Source organism: Cygnus olor, chromosome 5 (assembly GCF_009769625.2).
Source record: "Cygnus olor isolate bCygOlo1 chromosome 5, bCygOlo1.pri.v2, whole genome shotgun sequence".
Classification (NCBI taxonomy): Eukaryota; Metazoa; Chordata; class Aves; order Anseriformes; family Anatidae; genus Cygnus; species Cygnus olor.
This window is the reverse complement of record NC_049173.1, coordinates 7,177,786-7,195,421: the sequence shown is the minus strand read 5'-3', so window position 1 is coordinate 7,195,421 and position 17,636 is coordinate 7,177,786. Positions and strand designations below refer to the sequence as shown.

General features: G+C 39.9%; 1 protein-coding gene across 2 annotated transcripts in view; it reads left to right on the top strand.

Annotated features, from left to right (window-relative positions):
- KCNH5 (potassium voltage-gated channel subfamily H member 5) overlaps positions 1–17,636 on the top strand; it is a 156,591-nt gene that overhangs the window by 45,179 nt on the left and 93,776 nt on the right. For both annotated transcript variants that reach the window (XM_040558987.1, XM_040558989.1), the window contains exon 7: positions 11,209–11,638. In XM_040558987.1, coding sequence (XP_040414921.1) covers positions 11,209–11,638 — 430 coding nt within the window. The remainder of the gene's footprint in view (positions 1–11,208; positions 11,639–17,636) is intronic.

Genomic DNA, 17,636 nt, shown 5'->3' with positions numbered 1-17,636 from the left:
GCTGCAATTCCCTTTGGGACTGGATGAGTGGATTTACTTCCCAGGGAAACGAGGATATTGTGCAAGTGTTTGGCTCTTGGTCCCACATGAAACCATGCAATTAGGAGAGTGCCCTGGAGCTGGAAGCACCCCAGGTGCTACCACATAAGGGCACTCCAATACGCTGCTGCTGAGGGCTGCATTTGAGCTTCTGAAATTTAGTGCACAGCATAAGTAGTTCCAAGACTAGGTGGATGGACAGGCTCTTGGCTGAGTGGAAACTGCTTCCTCAAACTTCCCATCTTGATATTTGGAAAATATTGGTGCACTATATTTTTTTTTTTCCTGGCAATTTTCCCCTAGTTTCATGAATTTATGAGTTCATAATGAAAGAAAACTCAGAACTTTTAGTTCATCTCTGCCAAAGATATGGCCCTAGAATGACATGGCAAGTATTGCAAAGAATGGGATGGGATATTGGGATAATACACATAGATAGCCAAACAAATGGTTTTCAAATGAGTTGTATACAAGATCATCCTTCCTGCAGAAATTAATTCTCATGAGCCACTGGCTGGAAGTGAAAGCAGACAAATTTAAATGAGCTAAAACTCTGAAATCCTGTCTGTTGTTTAATAATGTAAGACTACATGACCCAGTGGCCTTTAAAATTTAGTGGTCTGTGCAGGACATATTAAGGCATGGAATCCTTGTAAGTGTAATCGACTTTTAATTACTATTATTGATCTGTTCAGCATTGGCAGAAACTTTTTTGCATCACTGATATTAGCTAAAACAGCAATGTCTGTAAAACGAAAGCAAATGCAAGCTAGGACAATCAGTTTAGCCATATTCACACCTGCAGTGCTTTTCTGGAAACATTGCTTTTTCCCAAAGCTATTTGAAGAAGGGTTTATGGACCCCAGTCTGAGTGGTATAAGCAAAGAGGAGATGAATCAGCAAGTCGCAAGAATGTAGCTCTGGCTCTGAAATACAGTCTATTGCTAGCTGCCTTTCCTAAATCTCGGTGGCTGACATGGAGAAAATAATTCCCAGAGCTAAATCCCTGATGCAGCCAAGTGTAAAACTATGATGAAAGCTCCTAGCAACATAATGACAGACGTGCTAAGCCTGAGACCTGGCATTTTCCCCTTTGTTACGCAGTGGGAAGACAATTAAATATGAAGAACACTGTTACTGCAATATAATAATACAATGTCTTGGTTAGGATGTCCAAATATAAATTTAGCCACCCTAGGCATGCATGATATATAGATGGCTAACCATATTCACCCCTGTCACTTATGTTCCTGCACTTAGGTGCAAAATTGCACCATTTGTCTTTATCTTTTATTCGAGCTATGGTTTTATTCAAGTTCTGCCATTCTTTAATTCTTAACTTTGTAACTGCTGTAAGATGATGGCAGTTTTGGTGTATTTCTACAGCTTCTTCCCTGAAAATTCAAAAGGGTCATCTTGATGTGCGGGGAAACTTGCAATAGGAAATCCCTGAACCTGAGACAATGCCAAGGGTGGTGAGGGGGCAGGCGGAGTTATCTCACCAGCTGGATGTGGTCTGGGAGTCCGTGATCTGGATTGTGGAATACTAAACTTTAATTATATGTTTCAGTGTAGTGTGTTTTTTGTTTGTTTGTTTTGTTTTGTATATGACACTGGGAAGCAGATGTTGGGTACAAGCCATTTAACTCAAATCTTTAGTCAGAGCCATACTAAGTAATGAAGAATCTAATTGAGGCAAGTTGTATGTGGAGTACTTTCAAGGGAAACTTCGCGTTCTGCAGATGCCCTCTCTTGCAAAGGAGGAGAGGCTTAGGAAGGAGACAAGGCAAATGAAGTAATTCGGTCAGATACTGAATTAAATAATGCTGATGAGAATAGCACAAATCCACGTTATTGAGATTGCTGAATGCACGAGTTGAAGGAAGACTCGCAGACTTACGGATGCAGGCAGTTGATCTGCATAAAATGGATCCCAGATACAGCCTTGGAGAAACCAAATGCATGGCTGATAGCAGCATTACCCATGTTTTCCGAGAGAGAGAGAGAGCGAGCGAGCGAGCGCGAGAGAGAGAGCGCGAGCTTTTAACTTGGTGTGAGTCTTTGTTTTGTTGAATCCTGAAGACTGTGTTGCATATATCCCTCAGCATCAAGGCTATGTGTAGATCCAGAAGTACTTGAAGAAACATTGCAGCTCAGGTTACTCTATCCAGATATTTCTTCTCTTTTCCTTTCTATATTTGGGACAGAAAATGTGTAGTTTGTTGCTGGCGTTAAACTATCATCTATGTTCAGTATCCTTCTCAGATACTGTCCTGACCAATGGGACATACCTTCCTCTCCCTCCCATTTCATCCTCCATCCACCTTCCCTAAGTGAAAATTATAGTATTTTTTTGACAATGATATTGTTCCCCAGTTAGGCACCCTGCAATACAACAAAAAAGTACAAAATTTCGCATACCCATCAGATTAAATCTAAAATATTTAAATATTTTGAAGTCTTCCTTCTTCTTGTAATCTCAGTTATTCTGTGTTTGAAATGTATTGCACTGTATGGTTCTGCCATAAACAATTAACAACAATTACCTGGAAGTGCATTTATAAAGTTCTAGTTTATTGAGCTAATTGGGGGACACGGACACGCCATAACACAGCAAAAGCTCCAAATCCTCATAGAAAAATAAAGTCGTGAGTGTAAATTTGGAGGTGCTTTCAGAGACTGCATGAGAAAACCTACTTGCTTTCGTTGTGCTGTAAGGGCTCAATTTTCTGCTCACTGCAGTTACTACTCCCACTGCTGCCAGTGGTGCAAGATCAGGCACTAAATGGATTCTGCCTCTACCTGGAGCCATGAACTAGATAGCTTGTTCAGAAGCAATGCCCCTTACTCTTGTGTGGATTTACATAATTGAATCCAACCCTAAATTCAGTTCTTGAAGTGGTGATAAATCAGAAAAATTACTTCTTTATTTTTCTCATTCCAGCATTTTGATTTGTACATATGCAACTTTATTGCGTTAATTGATTACCTTAAAGAAAAAAAAAAGTTTCTGAGGTATGTTGGAAGACTTATTTTAACATTAACTCCAGTAAAGATGCATTAAGGAGCTAACCAGGGATTTTAGAGCTAAGCTTTATTTAAGTAGCTCAGCTTGAAAATTTCTTTTGGGAATGATTTGCTGGTTAAATTTCAAACAGCCTGTACGTCCTTCTGGATACTCCTCTGTGCTACACAGAGCCATAACTTCTGGAGATGTGCCTGCGGGCTCACCTGCTCGTGTAGACAAGAGCTCACCATTTCACTTGTTCCCCAAATCTGTAGGCACTTTGTCTTCTTTTTTCATTGTGTGCCATGTAACAACTGTTCGATGAAGATTGCCTAAGGTTTACAAAAACGATGCATGCTTTACTGCTTCAGTGGCAAATCTCGAGCTATACCCTGACTTTACAGAAGCAAGTAAGTAGTTGGTTTGAGCGATTTTTTTCTTGTATGCAGTTACTTTTGGTGAGAGAAGGGTAATGAATGTTTTGCTGTGAAACCCAGAGCTAGGCACGCTCCACAAGGATATACCGGCACTTTCAGGGTATGATTCTTAATGTCCTAACAACGTGTCTTCAAAGTAGATCTGAGGAGTCAACCTGCCCTAAAATGCCCATTTCTCACCATTGTCAGTAATGGCACACTAGAGTGACTTGTTGTGATGTGGACCCCTCCACGGTGTAGTTTAGATTGAGTTGAGATGCAGCCTGCCCTTGGGGCTCTATTCACCTCAATTCAACTGCTCAAAGGATAAAAACAAAAGCAAATGGGAAAAAATAAGGGGGAGGGGGGTAAAAATCACGGAGACCTTTTTAATCATTGACTTATGCCTTTGGTGGGCAGGTTCATAATATCGTTCTTCCCATAAACTGATCAAAATCTGCCTTAACTCATGTTGTCTGCAGATCTGTCTTAATTTGCAGTCTGCTTATTTGTCCCTGTGCCACCCTCCATGGTTACTTTAAATATTTCTTTTTTCCCTCACGTTTATCTCCTTGATGTGCATAGAAAGAACAGTCACCCTCCCGCACACACACATCAATTTTCCTTTCCTTAGTCTAAGCAAACTGATCTTGTCTAGAAACCCTTTTTTTTTTTTTTTTTTAATGAAAGAGGTTTTATGAGGTTTTTCCTGCGTGGCGTTATGTTTGAATGCATCTCTTTAGAGCAGAGCTGTATGTATTAATTGGGGGATCCATCGCTGCCATGTGATGGGGTTTGGCTTTTCCTCTTGCCTGTCGAAACACTCACCTGATACATCCTGGAGCTGAATTAACCTTTTTTTGTGAGTGCACAACCCACTGATTGCTCTGAATCACTGTGTGTTTAGCTGGGGTACCTAAATATTTCATTTTCTGTCATTTTCAGCTGAAGAACTTCTTAGTAACAGGAATTTAGATTATTTTTCCCTGTAATGGATTCTGTTAGTCTCTGTATTGTTTAGCTTTATCATTTTTGTTTTATTCCCACCCAGTTATTCCCCCTCCTTCTTTACACTGGCAGTGTCTTCCAAATTTGTGCCTCCAGAAGATTTCATGAGCATATAATGTTTCTGCTTGCATCGAGAAAGAAAACAAAAAAAAATATCAGAGTTTTGGCTTGTAGTCCTTACTAGATTTCCTTCTGAGTGGTCTCCGTTTTGCCATGCTTTTCCCAAGTTCCTCAGTCACCTTACAATTCCTCTTTTAGTCTCTTGTTTCTCTGTTTCCTAACATTTTCACCCCTTGCCTTACTGAAATACTGCATGTATTTTCTTTAGAAAATCAGGTTTATCAGGGAAAGCTATCAGGCAAACTTGGCAGGACCCCAGCTAACCTAAGCTTAGCAAACCTGCACTGCTGCATTGATTGCATTTTGATTTATCTCAATGTTTCTAATTACCCTTTCCCTTAACATTTGTTCAGGTAATGTATCTGTTTGTTTCCTTCTTGATGCATTAGGTTTTCTGGAAAACATTAACATCATCTTTGAAAACTAAAGCTAAGAAATAATTTAATTTTTAGCCCAGGTCTGGATTATTTTTACTTCATTGTAGCCTGATCTCTTTTTTGTTCCTTTTTTTTTTTCTTCATTTATGAGTGCGAAGAATCTTTGGATATTTGTTTTAATGTTCTTTGCAAGAAAAGGTTCGACCTGACATTTGGCAATTCTCACTTCATCCATTTTATCCACTAAGATGTAATTTTCTGTTCATCATTTTTTTATTTTTCATATATTGTCAGTTCTAAATTACACTTTTCTTCTTTGGGACAATGATTTTCGTGTTTAGAACAGATGCCAAACTCTACAAGTTTTTCCTCTGCTTGAGAAGCAACCTCTGGATGTTTTTGTACCAGTGGTACTTTTTGACATAAGGACCCTCCAAGTGTCCCCTGCTGCCAGGTGTCTGACTCCCCTATCTCTCCCACTCCAGTTGTCTTCACTTATTATTGTCTGCAATTCAATATAAAATCATTTATAATTTATCAGCTATTGCACTTTGGAAATCAAGAACCCTAGTCCAGTTTACTTTGTGATTGTTCATTTTCTATGAACTGATTCAATTCCTTTTTTCAAGCCAATGGGGACTTCTGCAAAATCCTATCAGAACCAAATGTAGTGTAGCATCACTTTCTGTGGAGTAATTGGCCATTCAATGAAGAAATAAGCATGCTACTGCATCTGCAGAAAATCTTGTCCTACTGTTATTAATAGCACTTATTCTCCAAGTTCATAGTGAGAAAGTTAAGTCTCACATTGTGAGGCAGTGCTCTGTAATATCCATCTCCGTAATAACATAATACAGGTTTGGACGCTGCCCAGATCTGGGCTATCCGGATTTCTGAGGATGGGTTTAATTTCTCCTCCCGTAAGCTGTGTAAGTGATAGGCTTCAGCCTCTTTGTATTCGGTGGGAGGGGAGAGAGGCAGCTCCAGGAGGTGATTCATCCCACTGTCGGCTGCCTGAGATGGATTGGGTGAATCACTTTTCTGACATGCCTGTCCTCATACACCGGGGTGGAATGCTAGACAATTAACATAGACTGGGTGGCGGCCGCAAGGTTGCAGCATTACAGCAGGTGGATTCCACACCAGGAGGCTGGTTAGAGCTTGGTCACGGTGTGGCTGTGGCTTTTGTGGGTGTACCCGAGCTCAACTTCCATGAAACCATTTTGCTCTTGCACGGAGATAAAGAGCTCAGCCTGGGCTGCAGACTCCTCAGAAGATTCGATCAGGCTTTAATAGCTAGTTTTGCTGAATGCAGGTTGCTATAATTGCTTTGCATCCAGCAACTCTAAGCTTATTAGCTTAAATTTAGCTTAAGGTCTGCATGTGCTGCGGTCTCACCTTTGCAGTGGCGAGATGCCCTAAAACATTTTCATAGAAGGGCTCTCAGCTCTGGTTCTGGGCCACTCCATAAATTCTTCAAAACTGCAAAGTGTTGAACATCAAAGCATAGTGAAAAGTCTTCCTTTTTTCCTTTGGCCTTTTCTAAGACAGTGTTTTCTGTTAAATGGTGCAGTACCAATCCCTGTTTTCAGAGCTGGAAGGATTTCAGTTTTGGAACACATTTAATTTGCATGTTTCATTTTTTTTGTTGCTGTTGCATATATACCCACAGCTAACAACATATAAATAAAAAATCATGGAGTGAAATCTAATCAAAAAAGTGCCTAGAGTTAAAAACACATTGTTTCCTAATAGGGGGGAAAAAAAAAATCTATGCATGAATTTACCATTTCAGTATACTGGGATTTAATTTTGTGGTTTGAGCAGATTTTAGTATATTTAGATGATAGAAACTAATGACTATTTATGCTTTTATTTTACATTTTAAAACATTTATGCAATAATTTCCTACTGCAGAAAAGATTTATTAGATTAACAAGTAACTAGCTGATTAAATCTTTTATATCTTTTACAAAGATGCAGCTCTGCTGTGCTGAGAATTTCTCCTTTAGTGTACAACAGACCCTACTGCTCTGTTTTCTAGTTTAGGAGGACATCTCTAGCACTAATGCTAACTTGAATGATTTCCTGCACTTGTTGACCTGCATTTTCCTTTGGTGACAATGTTCCCTTTATCCTCTTGCATGTCTGACTCGTGACCTCTGTATAATGTAACTTTGAAAGCTTTATCCTTCCTATTGCCTGGCTTATCAGGGATTCATTAAGTGCAGGAGAGCTTTAGCTCCCTGTACTTGCTCAAGGTCCAGAGGTCTGTTCCTAGTGCCCGTATTGCAATTCCAGAAAAGGGTTTGCTCAGTTTTTGGTTAGAAAAAAAGTTTAGCCAGAAGCAGCCACACAGCTTAGAGACTTCTTTTATCCTGGAAGACTGGAGTTTGACAATGTGGACATTTAGGATCTGAAATGGTAAGATACAGGTAACTGTATCAGGAAGGAGTGGGCCCCTCTGCATTTCAAACTGAGTGCTATCCCCACTTGTGCCTCCCACTATCAAACTGAATTTTCTTTCTTAGTATATCAAGAAAATTGAGAAAACAGGTTTTGCAAGATGCTTAAGTCAATAAACTTGGACTTTGTTTAATCATGAATGGATAATCTAATTGCAAAGCTGAACATCCTTTCCCCAAATTCATCCTTGTGGGTAAACATGACATTGTTCACTTCCTCTGCAGTGGCTTCAGCTGTCTGCTAAATAGTGATAGTTTAAAGATGGCTGGTTCACAGCTATTGCTTGTGTCCTCTCCTGATCCAGTGGCTTCAGAAATCACGGGGAAAGTCTCCATTGACTGCAGTGATGTATGACCCACACTTCTAAGTTGATGGTGTGTATCAGATAGGAATTTGGTTTGGGACTTCAGGTTCCAAACTTGACACACAAAAGGGAGTTCTGGAGTTTTCTGGTTTTCCACTTATAAGATTTCTGTGACTGAGATGGTTGAAGGGTAAGCTGAATGAATGTCCTCATTTGATTAAGACGTGATCCCATACATTGGCCAAAACCTCAAGGGCCAGGTTTGGATAGTTCATAACATAATGAGATATTCTCAGTCAGAGAACACACAGAGCAGCAAATACTATACATTATTGGCCCAATTGACTAAATATGGCAATAAAGCAACACGTGCCTCTCTCAGAAGGTTGGATTTCAGTAGCAAAACCACTCATTACTTAAATGATGCTAGCACCAAACCAGATTACATGTTCCATTTCAGGTTTCTAATCACCTCTCTGTTCCTTGAGTGCTGAGGTTACTTCATTTACCACAGATGTTCGCCCTTTATTAGAAGGGTTTCAAAAACATTCACTGTAAAGCATAAATACAGTTAAAAGAAAAATGAAATTAAAGGCAGCCAGTAATCAGATGAATTAAAGAAACTGAGTTTCTTAATAGCTCAAATGTAATTCAAAGCAGTTAGTCTTTAGTATAATTTCAACCAAAGAGAGTGCTGCTGAATCTTGGAAAGAACTTTGTGTATTTAACAGTTGAGGCTTTATTGTCAAGATATAATTTAAGTATAAAGATACCAGCTTACCAGCTTTAGGCACTCAGTATTTAATAGTGCAATGCATCACATGTTCATTTAGTATGTGTTTAATTGCCCTTTCCTTGGTAGTGTTTTATGGAATAGGCTTTTAAAGCTCCCAACATTGTCTTTATATTTTGCAAGATTAGATATGAAATGTGAATGCTCAGTAAGTACATCTCTGATTATTTTAGCCATAAAGCAGTCGGTCAGACTGAACAGGCTTTAAGACTTGCAGGACTTCTAAGTAAGTTTTACTCAATTACTTTTTGGAAAAAATATGCTTGAATGTCAGCTGAAATGTTCTCTTTGTTTTATACATAAGATATATGACTGTTGTCTGTGCTTAGAAAAAAAAAACACATACAAAAAAAAAAAGCAAACAGAACTTTCTCCCAGACTTTCAAATAAATGCTGTATTTTTATATTAGTTATACAACTGCTAAACTGCTCATGTAATTTAGGGAGAGAAGATGTAATAAGGATGGAAAACAGAGTGTCAGGTTATAAACTCTCCTGGTCAGGAATTGATTCTTGGCTTGGGTTTGTACAGTAGAAAGTGCAGTGTAAGTAAGCCTTGCCACTGGGTTGAATGTAAACTACTGGGTATAAAAACTCCCAAGTGTAGATTCCAGATCTCTAACTCCTTCCCTACCCATACTCCTGATAATAAGCAGCGTCTCTCTAAGTAAAATGGAAGCAATGCTTATCTCCTTGACCAAAACAAGAGGACCTGATCCTACAAAAAAAACCCTTATGCCCTTTTTTTCTCCCTCTGATTTCCTAGCAAACTTTTGTTAACTTTCAGAATTGGGGTACGTTCACTGAAACACACTGCAAATTAATTTAGTGAAATAGATCATTAAACTACTCTATAGTTGGTTTATTATTATTATTTAATGTAGATACTGTTTCTGACTCATGCAGTAGTCTACTGGACCCAATCTGTTGCATAATGAACCCTAAAAGGAACTTCCCAAGTTATTGGACAAGTGGGCCATGCAGAGTAGCTCACAGACATATATCCCAAACCAATTAAGTAGGTATACATTTAGGTGAAAATAAGAACAATAAATAAGACCCATGTCTTGTGTAAAGGCAAAATACAGAAATCAAAATGGGAAAATTCCACTTCCCTCCATGGTTTTAGTCATCATGACAGCTTCAATGCAAATATGGAACTTCAATTTATTAGGGATTTGGGGATCTGAAACAAATTCCAACAGGATTTGAAAAGCATACAAGAACTTTGTTGAACAGATTACATCTAAAAATATCAGATGCACGTTACCCTTCAAACGTTAGTTGTGAAAAGAAACAGAGGTGCAAAAGCAAGAAATGTTTTTCTGGTATGGAAAACTCCAGAAACTCCAGTCTTTTACTGTTTGATAATATAATTAGCCAGTGTTTTGACTAGACTGATTTGATAATGATGCATAGAAAAGGGCAATTTAATCTTGGCACAGTAACTAGGAATGTTTGCCTCATTGCTTTCTATGTCTTAATTTCTACTTTAAATTAAATGTCTTCAGCTTCTGAATGTTTTATGTTAGAAACCTTCCTTTCCAAAGTTTCTATTTTGAGTCACTAATTAATTTAATGCACAAGTTAGGTATATCATGGGATTGCAATAGATCAGGAACATATTTTTCTTCTCTTTCTGCATCTATACACTCTATTAAAATACATTGCCAATGGTTTGTGTGCTGAGGAGGACATACATATTTCTTGGTCCCTCTCAGATGTTTCCATTAACTTTTTAATGGTCCCTGTACTTCTATTCCCTAAATATTTGTGCTTCCACTTATTTGTACTTCATTTATCTTGCATGAAAAAAATGCTCAAATACTTGCTTTAGGAAAATATCTACTATGTCTCTTGATAGGCAAGGAAATTAATTCTATATGCAAAGGCATGCAGCTTTCTTGCCAGTGCTTTTTGGTCTACATTATGCTCAGTCAGAGAGGTGATGTGCCTACAGATGTTAGGTCCATGCTCAGTCAGTGAGATATAACTGGAAATTTTGTTATTTATAAAGATATTAGCTGTAGCGAAGCACACTATGAGATGGAGACTATTGGACCAGAGGACGTTACCCAGCTATTCTCTGATAGACAAGAAGAGCAGTACACGCATTTCTCTCTTTACCACTTAAAATTATTTTCTGAGATTTCAGTTGAGCATTGGATAATGCTGCAGGCTGTTGAAGTAGGTGGACTCCCATTTTGGTTAGAGTGGCAATCCTCTCCTTGGCTTTAATTTTAATATATAGCTGTTGTTTTTTGAGAAGTTTGGAGAAAACCCCACTTGGATGGTGTTCTATGACTGCTCCTCTACTGCATTTGACCTCTTTGAGGTCAAAGCAGAATTTACCATTTACTTCAAATTGACAAAGTATCAACTCTCTCCTTTTAGTAACAAGCATGCCATTTCTCACTTTGGATTTCACAGGATTCTTTTGTTGCTTTGAAAGACTGAGCTTGATTGAAGTAATTTATTCACCTATTGAATGCCAAACTTGATTTACCCTGATGAGGCCAAAAGTACTGGAGGGGGAGAACAGTTTGTTCTTATCTGTCATCCGGGACGCTTAAAAATTGCGCAGAAAGGTTTATAGCAGCTGCAGAAATCACTGCACAGCTTTCTCTGTTAACCACCAGGATATTTCTGATGAATTAATTATTTTTATTCTTTTCTAGGGGATCAGTAGCCTCTTCAGTTCCTTAAAAGTGGTGCGTCTTCTCCGACTTGGTCGAGTTGCCAGGAAGTTGGACCATTATCTGGAATATGGTGCTGCTGTACTGGTACTGTTGGTGTGTGTGTTTGGGCTGGTGGCCCATTGGCTAGCCTGCATATGGTACAGCATTGGGGACTATGAAGTTATAGACGAAGTCACTAATACAATCAAAACAGATAGCTGGCTCTACCAGTTGGCACTGAGTATCGGGACACCATATCGATACAACACCACTGGCTCAGGGCAGTGGGAAGGAGGACCCAGTAAAGACTCCTTGTACATATCCTCTCTCTACTTTACCATGACAAGCCTTACAACGATAGGATTTGGAAACATTGCACCAACCACTGACGGAGAGAAGATTTTTTCGGTGGCCATGATGATGGTTGGCTGTAAGTAGAATTTGATTTTATTGCGCTTAAGCCGAAGATAATTGCATAAGCAGTATGATGGTTGAATAGAATACATGTGGTAACCTTTCTTGACACCGTAGAAAAACTGAAGTACCTGTAAATAATCATGAAATGAACTTGGAATTATCACTGAAAACAGAAGTTGAAACTATGTGCTTGTTGTAGCTTTTAATTTGTTTGCAAGACTAAGTGTAGTAGGTACAAAAGTGTGTCCAATGGTAATTGTATATTGAGTCTAGGGCCTGTTGTGAATTAATTTAGACAAACTTGAACTTAACAGGAAGTAGGATTTGTTAATAAATCATGAGATTAGATTTTGAGAATTTTAACAGCACTTAATGATCTGCCAATTTAATATATTGATATAAATTGGATTTATGTGATGTCTAAGAGCTCTTAAGGTTTATTGATATGATATAGCAATTTAACAAAAATTAGTTATGATTAAAACAGCGACTTAATTAAAGATTCGAGAATGGCAAGGTTCACATGAAACTTACTGCAGTGAGTTGCGTGCCTAAGGATTTCCCCCTTAGTGAATTACCCTTTGTGTTGGCATTAGTTAGTGGGTGATCGTGTACCATGAGAAGTTTGTCTTCGAGGTGTCCCAGCTCAGGGGGAGTCACTGGGTCAAAGCCCGCTGCGATCCCAGAAAGCCTAAGGGGCTCTTCACTCAGGACCATTATTTGTGGTACCGTGAGACAGTCGACTATGAATCGGTACATTTCCATCCTGGCTACAATTCAGATATGGCAATACTTGTATTTATATGAACTGTGCCATTACGGTATCTTCCAGAATGTACAGTTCTGGTACTTCTCAGACTGGGCTATGATCCAGGCCATAAGGTCTGAGGCGTGATCAGGGAGTGTCTGTTCGTACTCACCTGATATGCCTGTTGCCTATTGACAATAGAGGGATGATGTAACTTTAATCTTGAACTGTAGCTAAACTGGAGCAAGAGCTACTTAACCACAGGGCTTCTTCTATATATTTTAAAGATGGTTTCTATCACATTGAAAAGGCCTTGACTGGAATTTGGTTAAAAGTTACAATGCTCAAAATCATGCAGCATGACTGAGTTTTGCTTGTAGACTTGAACGGGCTTGGAAGTGCTTGAAGTGGATTCATCCAGTTCTCAAAAAACATTTAGTGATTCCACAGTGACTGTGTACTTTATTGCACTGGTTTGACTTCAAACAAACCTGTTTTTGTCTCCAGACTGTGGTGACCTTTGTCACCAGCAAGTCTAGAAGTGAAAGAACTCACAAGATGCTATATTGCACCTTTCCCCTGCTTCTTTCTGTTTCTCAGCTCTTCTGAAATAGTCCAAAAACAATAGTGGTAAGGTGTGGGAGAAGAATTCGCAGGGAGCTTTGTGCTGTTTTGTGGGAAGGGAATTCGCAGGTGGCTTCATGCTGTTTCACACATCCCTAAGTTAGAGATAATGAGGAAAACAGTGGTAGAACCAAAAACTTGAGCAAGGACGAGATAAAGTAAATTGGCTAAAGTGTTAAAGATGAGTTTTGGGCAGTAGCCAATTGATGGCTGGCTCAAGGCGTGTGTCTGAGGGTCTCTAACCAATTGTAAGACAGGTTCGGGCACGTGGACAATGTGTGGGGCTACAGGGAAAGTATATGTAGTGGTGAAAAATGGCAATAAAGGTCCTGCTGTTCAAGAGCCATCAGGAGTCCATGTTGTGTGTGCCTTCAGTAAGGCACATTTCTGATTTCCAGTGCTGCCAAGGTTAGGTGATTGAGAAGCTCTAGAGGTTAACAGAACATTTCAAAGTATAGAAAAGAATGCTGAAAATGTTAACATTGTTTGGGAAAATTATTTTTCTTTTAAATAAATAGTGCTTGGTGTTTCTCTGATGCTTTCCGTTTTCTAAGTTTCATACGAGTACTTAGCAATATGTAATGAGAGCAAACAAAACCTTTTGAAAATAAGATCTGCATAATCTCTCTGATAATTATCTCTGCTAACACTCTGAGCTCATCTCAGAGAAATACTGAACCATAAAAAGGAAGTTTTCTTGCTGAAGTCTTTCTAGATCTTCAGAAGATTAAAGCTATTTATTTTGCGATTTTTAAATACTTATTTAAAAACACGGTTGTGGTTTTAGGACTCTGCTTGCGGTGTGGTGCAATGAAATTTGTGCTGAACAGCATTGTTACATGATGGCTTGGTGTGCTTCAAAACATTACAAAGTCCATAAAAAAACAAATCCCCAAGCTAGATCATTAACGAGCTATTGCAGCTGGGCTATGGAAAACCTGTAGGTGCTGATTGGTTATTTGTTGAAGGTGGTTGGTGGTATTCACAGAAGTCTGGGGATTTGGAGAATATGGTGCATTTAGAACATTTAAAATGTGATGATCTCTATTCCTCTGGCTTTTTGGGATACTTCTGTTGCCTTGCAGAGGAGTGTCCCAACAGCAGTGGTAAATGATTTAAGGTGAGGTCAGAGCTTTAACATAATAACAATAATGTTGTAGTAATAACAAAATAGTAACATGGCATCAGTAAGTGAAGGGAAACCAAGCTTGTAACCTGCTTTGTATTTGTTCTATGTTATGTTCTTGTATTTTTTTGTCTCTGAAGCACATGCCAAAGATGTGGAATGGAATCAGAATCACAGGATAGTTTGGTTTGGAAGGGACCTCACAACCCAACTAATTCCAGCCCCTGCCATGGGCAGGGACCCCTGCCCCCAGCCAAGGCTGCCCGAAGCCCCATCCAGCCTGGCCTTGGGCACTGCCAGGGATGGGGCAGCCACAGCTTCTCTGGGCAGCCTGTGCCAGGGCCTCACCGCCCTCAGAGTAAATAATGTCTTCCTAATTTCTAATCTAAATCTCTTTCAGTTTAAAAATGTTACTCCTTGCCCTATCCCTCTACCCCCTGACAGAGTCCCTCAGCTTTCCTGTAGCCCTCTTTAGCTATGGGAAGGCTGCTGTAAGGTCTCCCTGGAGCCTTCTCTTCTCCAGACTGAACACCCCCAAATCCCTCAGCCTGTTTCCACAGCAGAGGTGCTCCAGCCCCTTGATCATCTTTGTGGCCTTCCCCTGGACTTGTTCTTATACTTCCACGTCCTTCTTGTGTTGAGGGCCCCTGACCTGAATGCAGTACTTTAGGTGGGGTCTCACAAGAGCAGAGCAGAGGGGGACAATTCCCTCCCTTGCCCTGCTGCCCATGCTGCTTTTGATGCAGCCCAGGACATGGGTGGCTTTCTGGACTGCAGGGGCACATTGCCGGATCATGTCGAGCTTCTCATCTCATCCCAGTCCTTCTCCTCAGGGCTACTCTCAGTCCATTCTCTGCCTAGCCTGTGTTTGGGTTTGGGATTGCCCTGGCCCAGGTGCAGGATCTTGCATTTGGCCTTGTTGAACCTCATGAGGTTTGCACAGGCCCAGCTCTCAGGCCTGCCCAGGCCCCTCTGGATGGCAGCCCTTCCCACAGCTTGGTGTCACCAGCAAACGTGCTGAGAGTGCACTCGATCCCACATTACATGGCAGTATCAAAGTTGACATTGACAGCAACCAATATTAAAGCCACTGCCTGATTTTAATAGATGTCCGTTGTTACCTGCAAATCTATTAGCCCATGAACATGTCCAGTTTATAAGCAGTACTTGTAAGTCTAGTGGTTGGAAAATCATGAGTAAGCTTATAAACATCTGGGCAAAGTCAAGATTAGAGTCTGAAATTCAAGAAGCAGGGCAAAAGGACAGTTAAGGACTAAACTGAGTTTACTTATTGCACGTTAATTCTGCCATCACCATGCTTATTTGGGGCATGCAAGAATGATACAAGCGGAAGACACCATTTTTTGCCTTTTGTTGTTGTTGTTTTAGATTATTTGAAAGTGTAAATATACCCAATTGTGATCAAATGGTTGAATCTTTCATAACCATATAAATGAAGGTTTGAAGATTTTCATCATAGTGATATGTATGAATTAACTGCTCCTGAAATATAAAGGAGTTGCTTGGTTGTTTGAATACTAGTTAGGAAATAAGCCACCTTCCAGGTGGATACTATTTTACTTGGAATATTTCTGCAGAGAAATCAGACCTGCAGGATTGTGTAAACATGCTTTGCAGTGCCAGCTGCTGAAAATATGACAGTGGAACACCAAAACAGGGCAGGAAAATACAAGAAATAACTGATGGAAAATGCTATTTCTCAGGCAAAGTGGCCAGTGGGACTGGGAAGAGGTTTTGGCCCCACGAAAAGATGTAAATAAGAATGGAAAATTATTCATTTGAGTTGTTGTCAAAAAAAAAAAAAAAAAGGGGGTTGTTTTTCTTTTGAAACTTTTTTTTTTAATTTTAAAAATTCAGCAAAAATCAATTACAGTTCAATCAATGCAAAAACACTGGTCCCTGAACTGCTTTTGTAAGCAGCAAGAGACTGAAGCACCTTTGGTAGCTCTTCTGAAGAAGCTTACTAATACCAGTAGTTGATATTGGCAGTGTCTTTCCTAACAGACTCTGCCAAATAAATGTCTAATACTTAGCACTGGAATCAGAGATAGTAATTCATCACAGTCCCAGCTGCCTACACATGCAAACTTCAGATATGAAAGAAATTCTTTGCTGCGTTGTCAACTAGCAGTGGCTTATTCTGCACGCCAGAAGCTTCCTATTCACACTGGCAAAGTTATCGGGACTTGGGAGTAGGAGGGTTTGGAGAGGTTTGCAAATCGTTCTGGTGGGTAGGGCTGCACACTGGTGTGCTTGTTAAAAAGAGACAGATTAGGACTCTGTAGCTGCTGATACAGCACTTCACGATGCAGGGCGTTGGTGGGGGAAACCTAGATGAATGCGGATGCTTTTCTGTTTGATAGGCATTTTGTCACTTGGTTGTTCGTTGAGGAGAGAACCAGGTGGAATATTTAGACTGTGATATATCACCTTGTGTCTTGCAGGAAAGAGGGCTTTGAATAACTTAACCTCATCCTGTGGAGCTTATTTCAGCTTTCTTTTCACCCTACCTTCCATTTCTCAGCGTCCAGTGCTATTCAGCAGTATTTTTTCTGTTGCTTTTTGGCACTTTGAAAAGCTAAAAATAAACATAAAGCATCCCATGGAGAGGGTTACTGTTTAAATACCTATTCTGCATTTGTTGCTTAGAGTTGCTGAATATGCATTGAGAATCTGATTTGTTGTAGCTCCTTTTGTGTTGATATAGGTCATTTCATCCCCTCTGCTGCACAGAACAGAAGAAATGGGTAGGTCAGTCAGATCCTTTGAATGGCCAAGGAATCATTTATCATTCAGGAAGGACCTTTATTGTAAAGCTGCCATTAGCTCCTGTCAGCTCACCATCTCTAGGAAGAAAGTCAGTCTCTTCTGTTGCATTTTGCTCTAGTTTCAGTTCACAGGCAGGCTTTAGGCTTCTGCAACGCAGCCATAGATGTAGATGTGAAACTAACTGTTTTTGTGCCTTTCACAAAAAGGAATATATTGTGGAAGAAGCTAGAAAAAATCTTTTGGTTCATAGACCATTACTGTCTCATAATACATCACAAAGCACTTCAGTGAGCAAAAGTCTGTAAAAGGTAACAGTGATCTTGGGGAAGGTGGTAATGTGGCAGGATGAAATCTTGGGAGAGATGAGTTTTTCTGAAGAAACAAGTGTGAATGTTTAAACCATAGGAGTCTGTGTACTACTATATGCCTTCTTCCCTCCTGTGGCTCCAGTGGGAGAAAAGTGGCCAGATTTCCAGTTTGCAACTCCAAAGGTCGCTGTTAAGCTTTGTGCTTCGTGTGTAGCCTAGAGCGATGAGTTTGGCCCTGACCATGTGCAACAATATATTGAAATAGCTCTGGAAGACATAGTGCAGATTGCACAGTCAGTCTAGCCCCATAAATGCGGCATTTACATGAGGTTGGTTGTCCAGTTGAGTGTGCCAAACCCCACAGCATATTTCTTCTCAGCGACAACAGAAATGCAGTGTATTCCACTCTGCAATG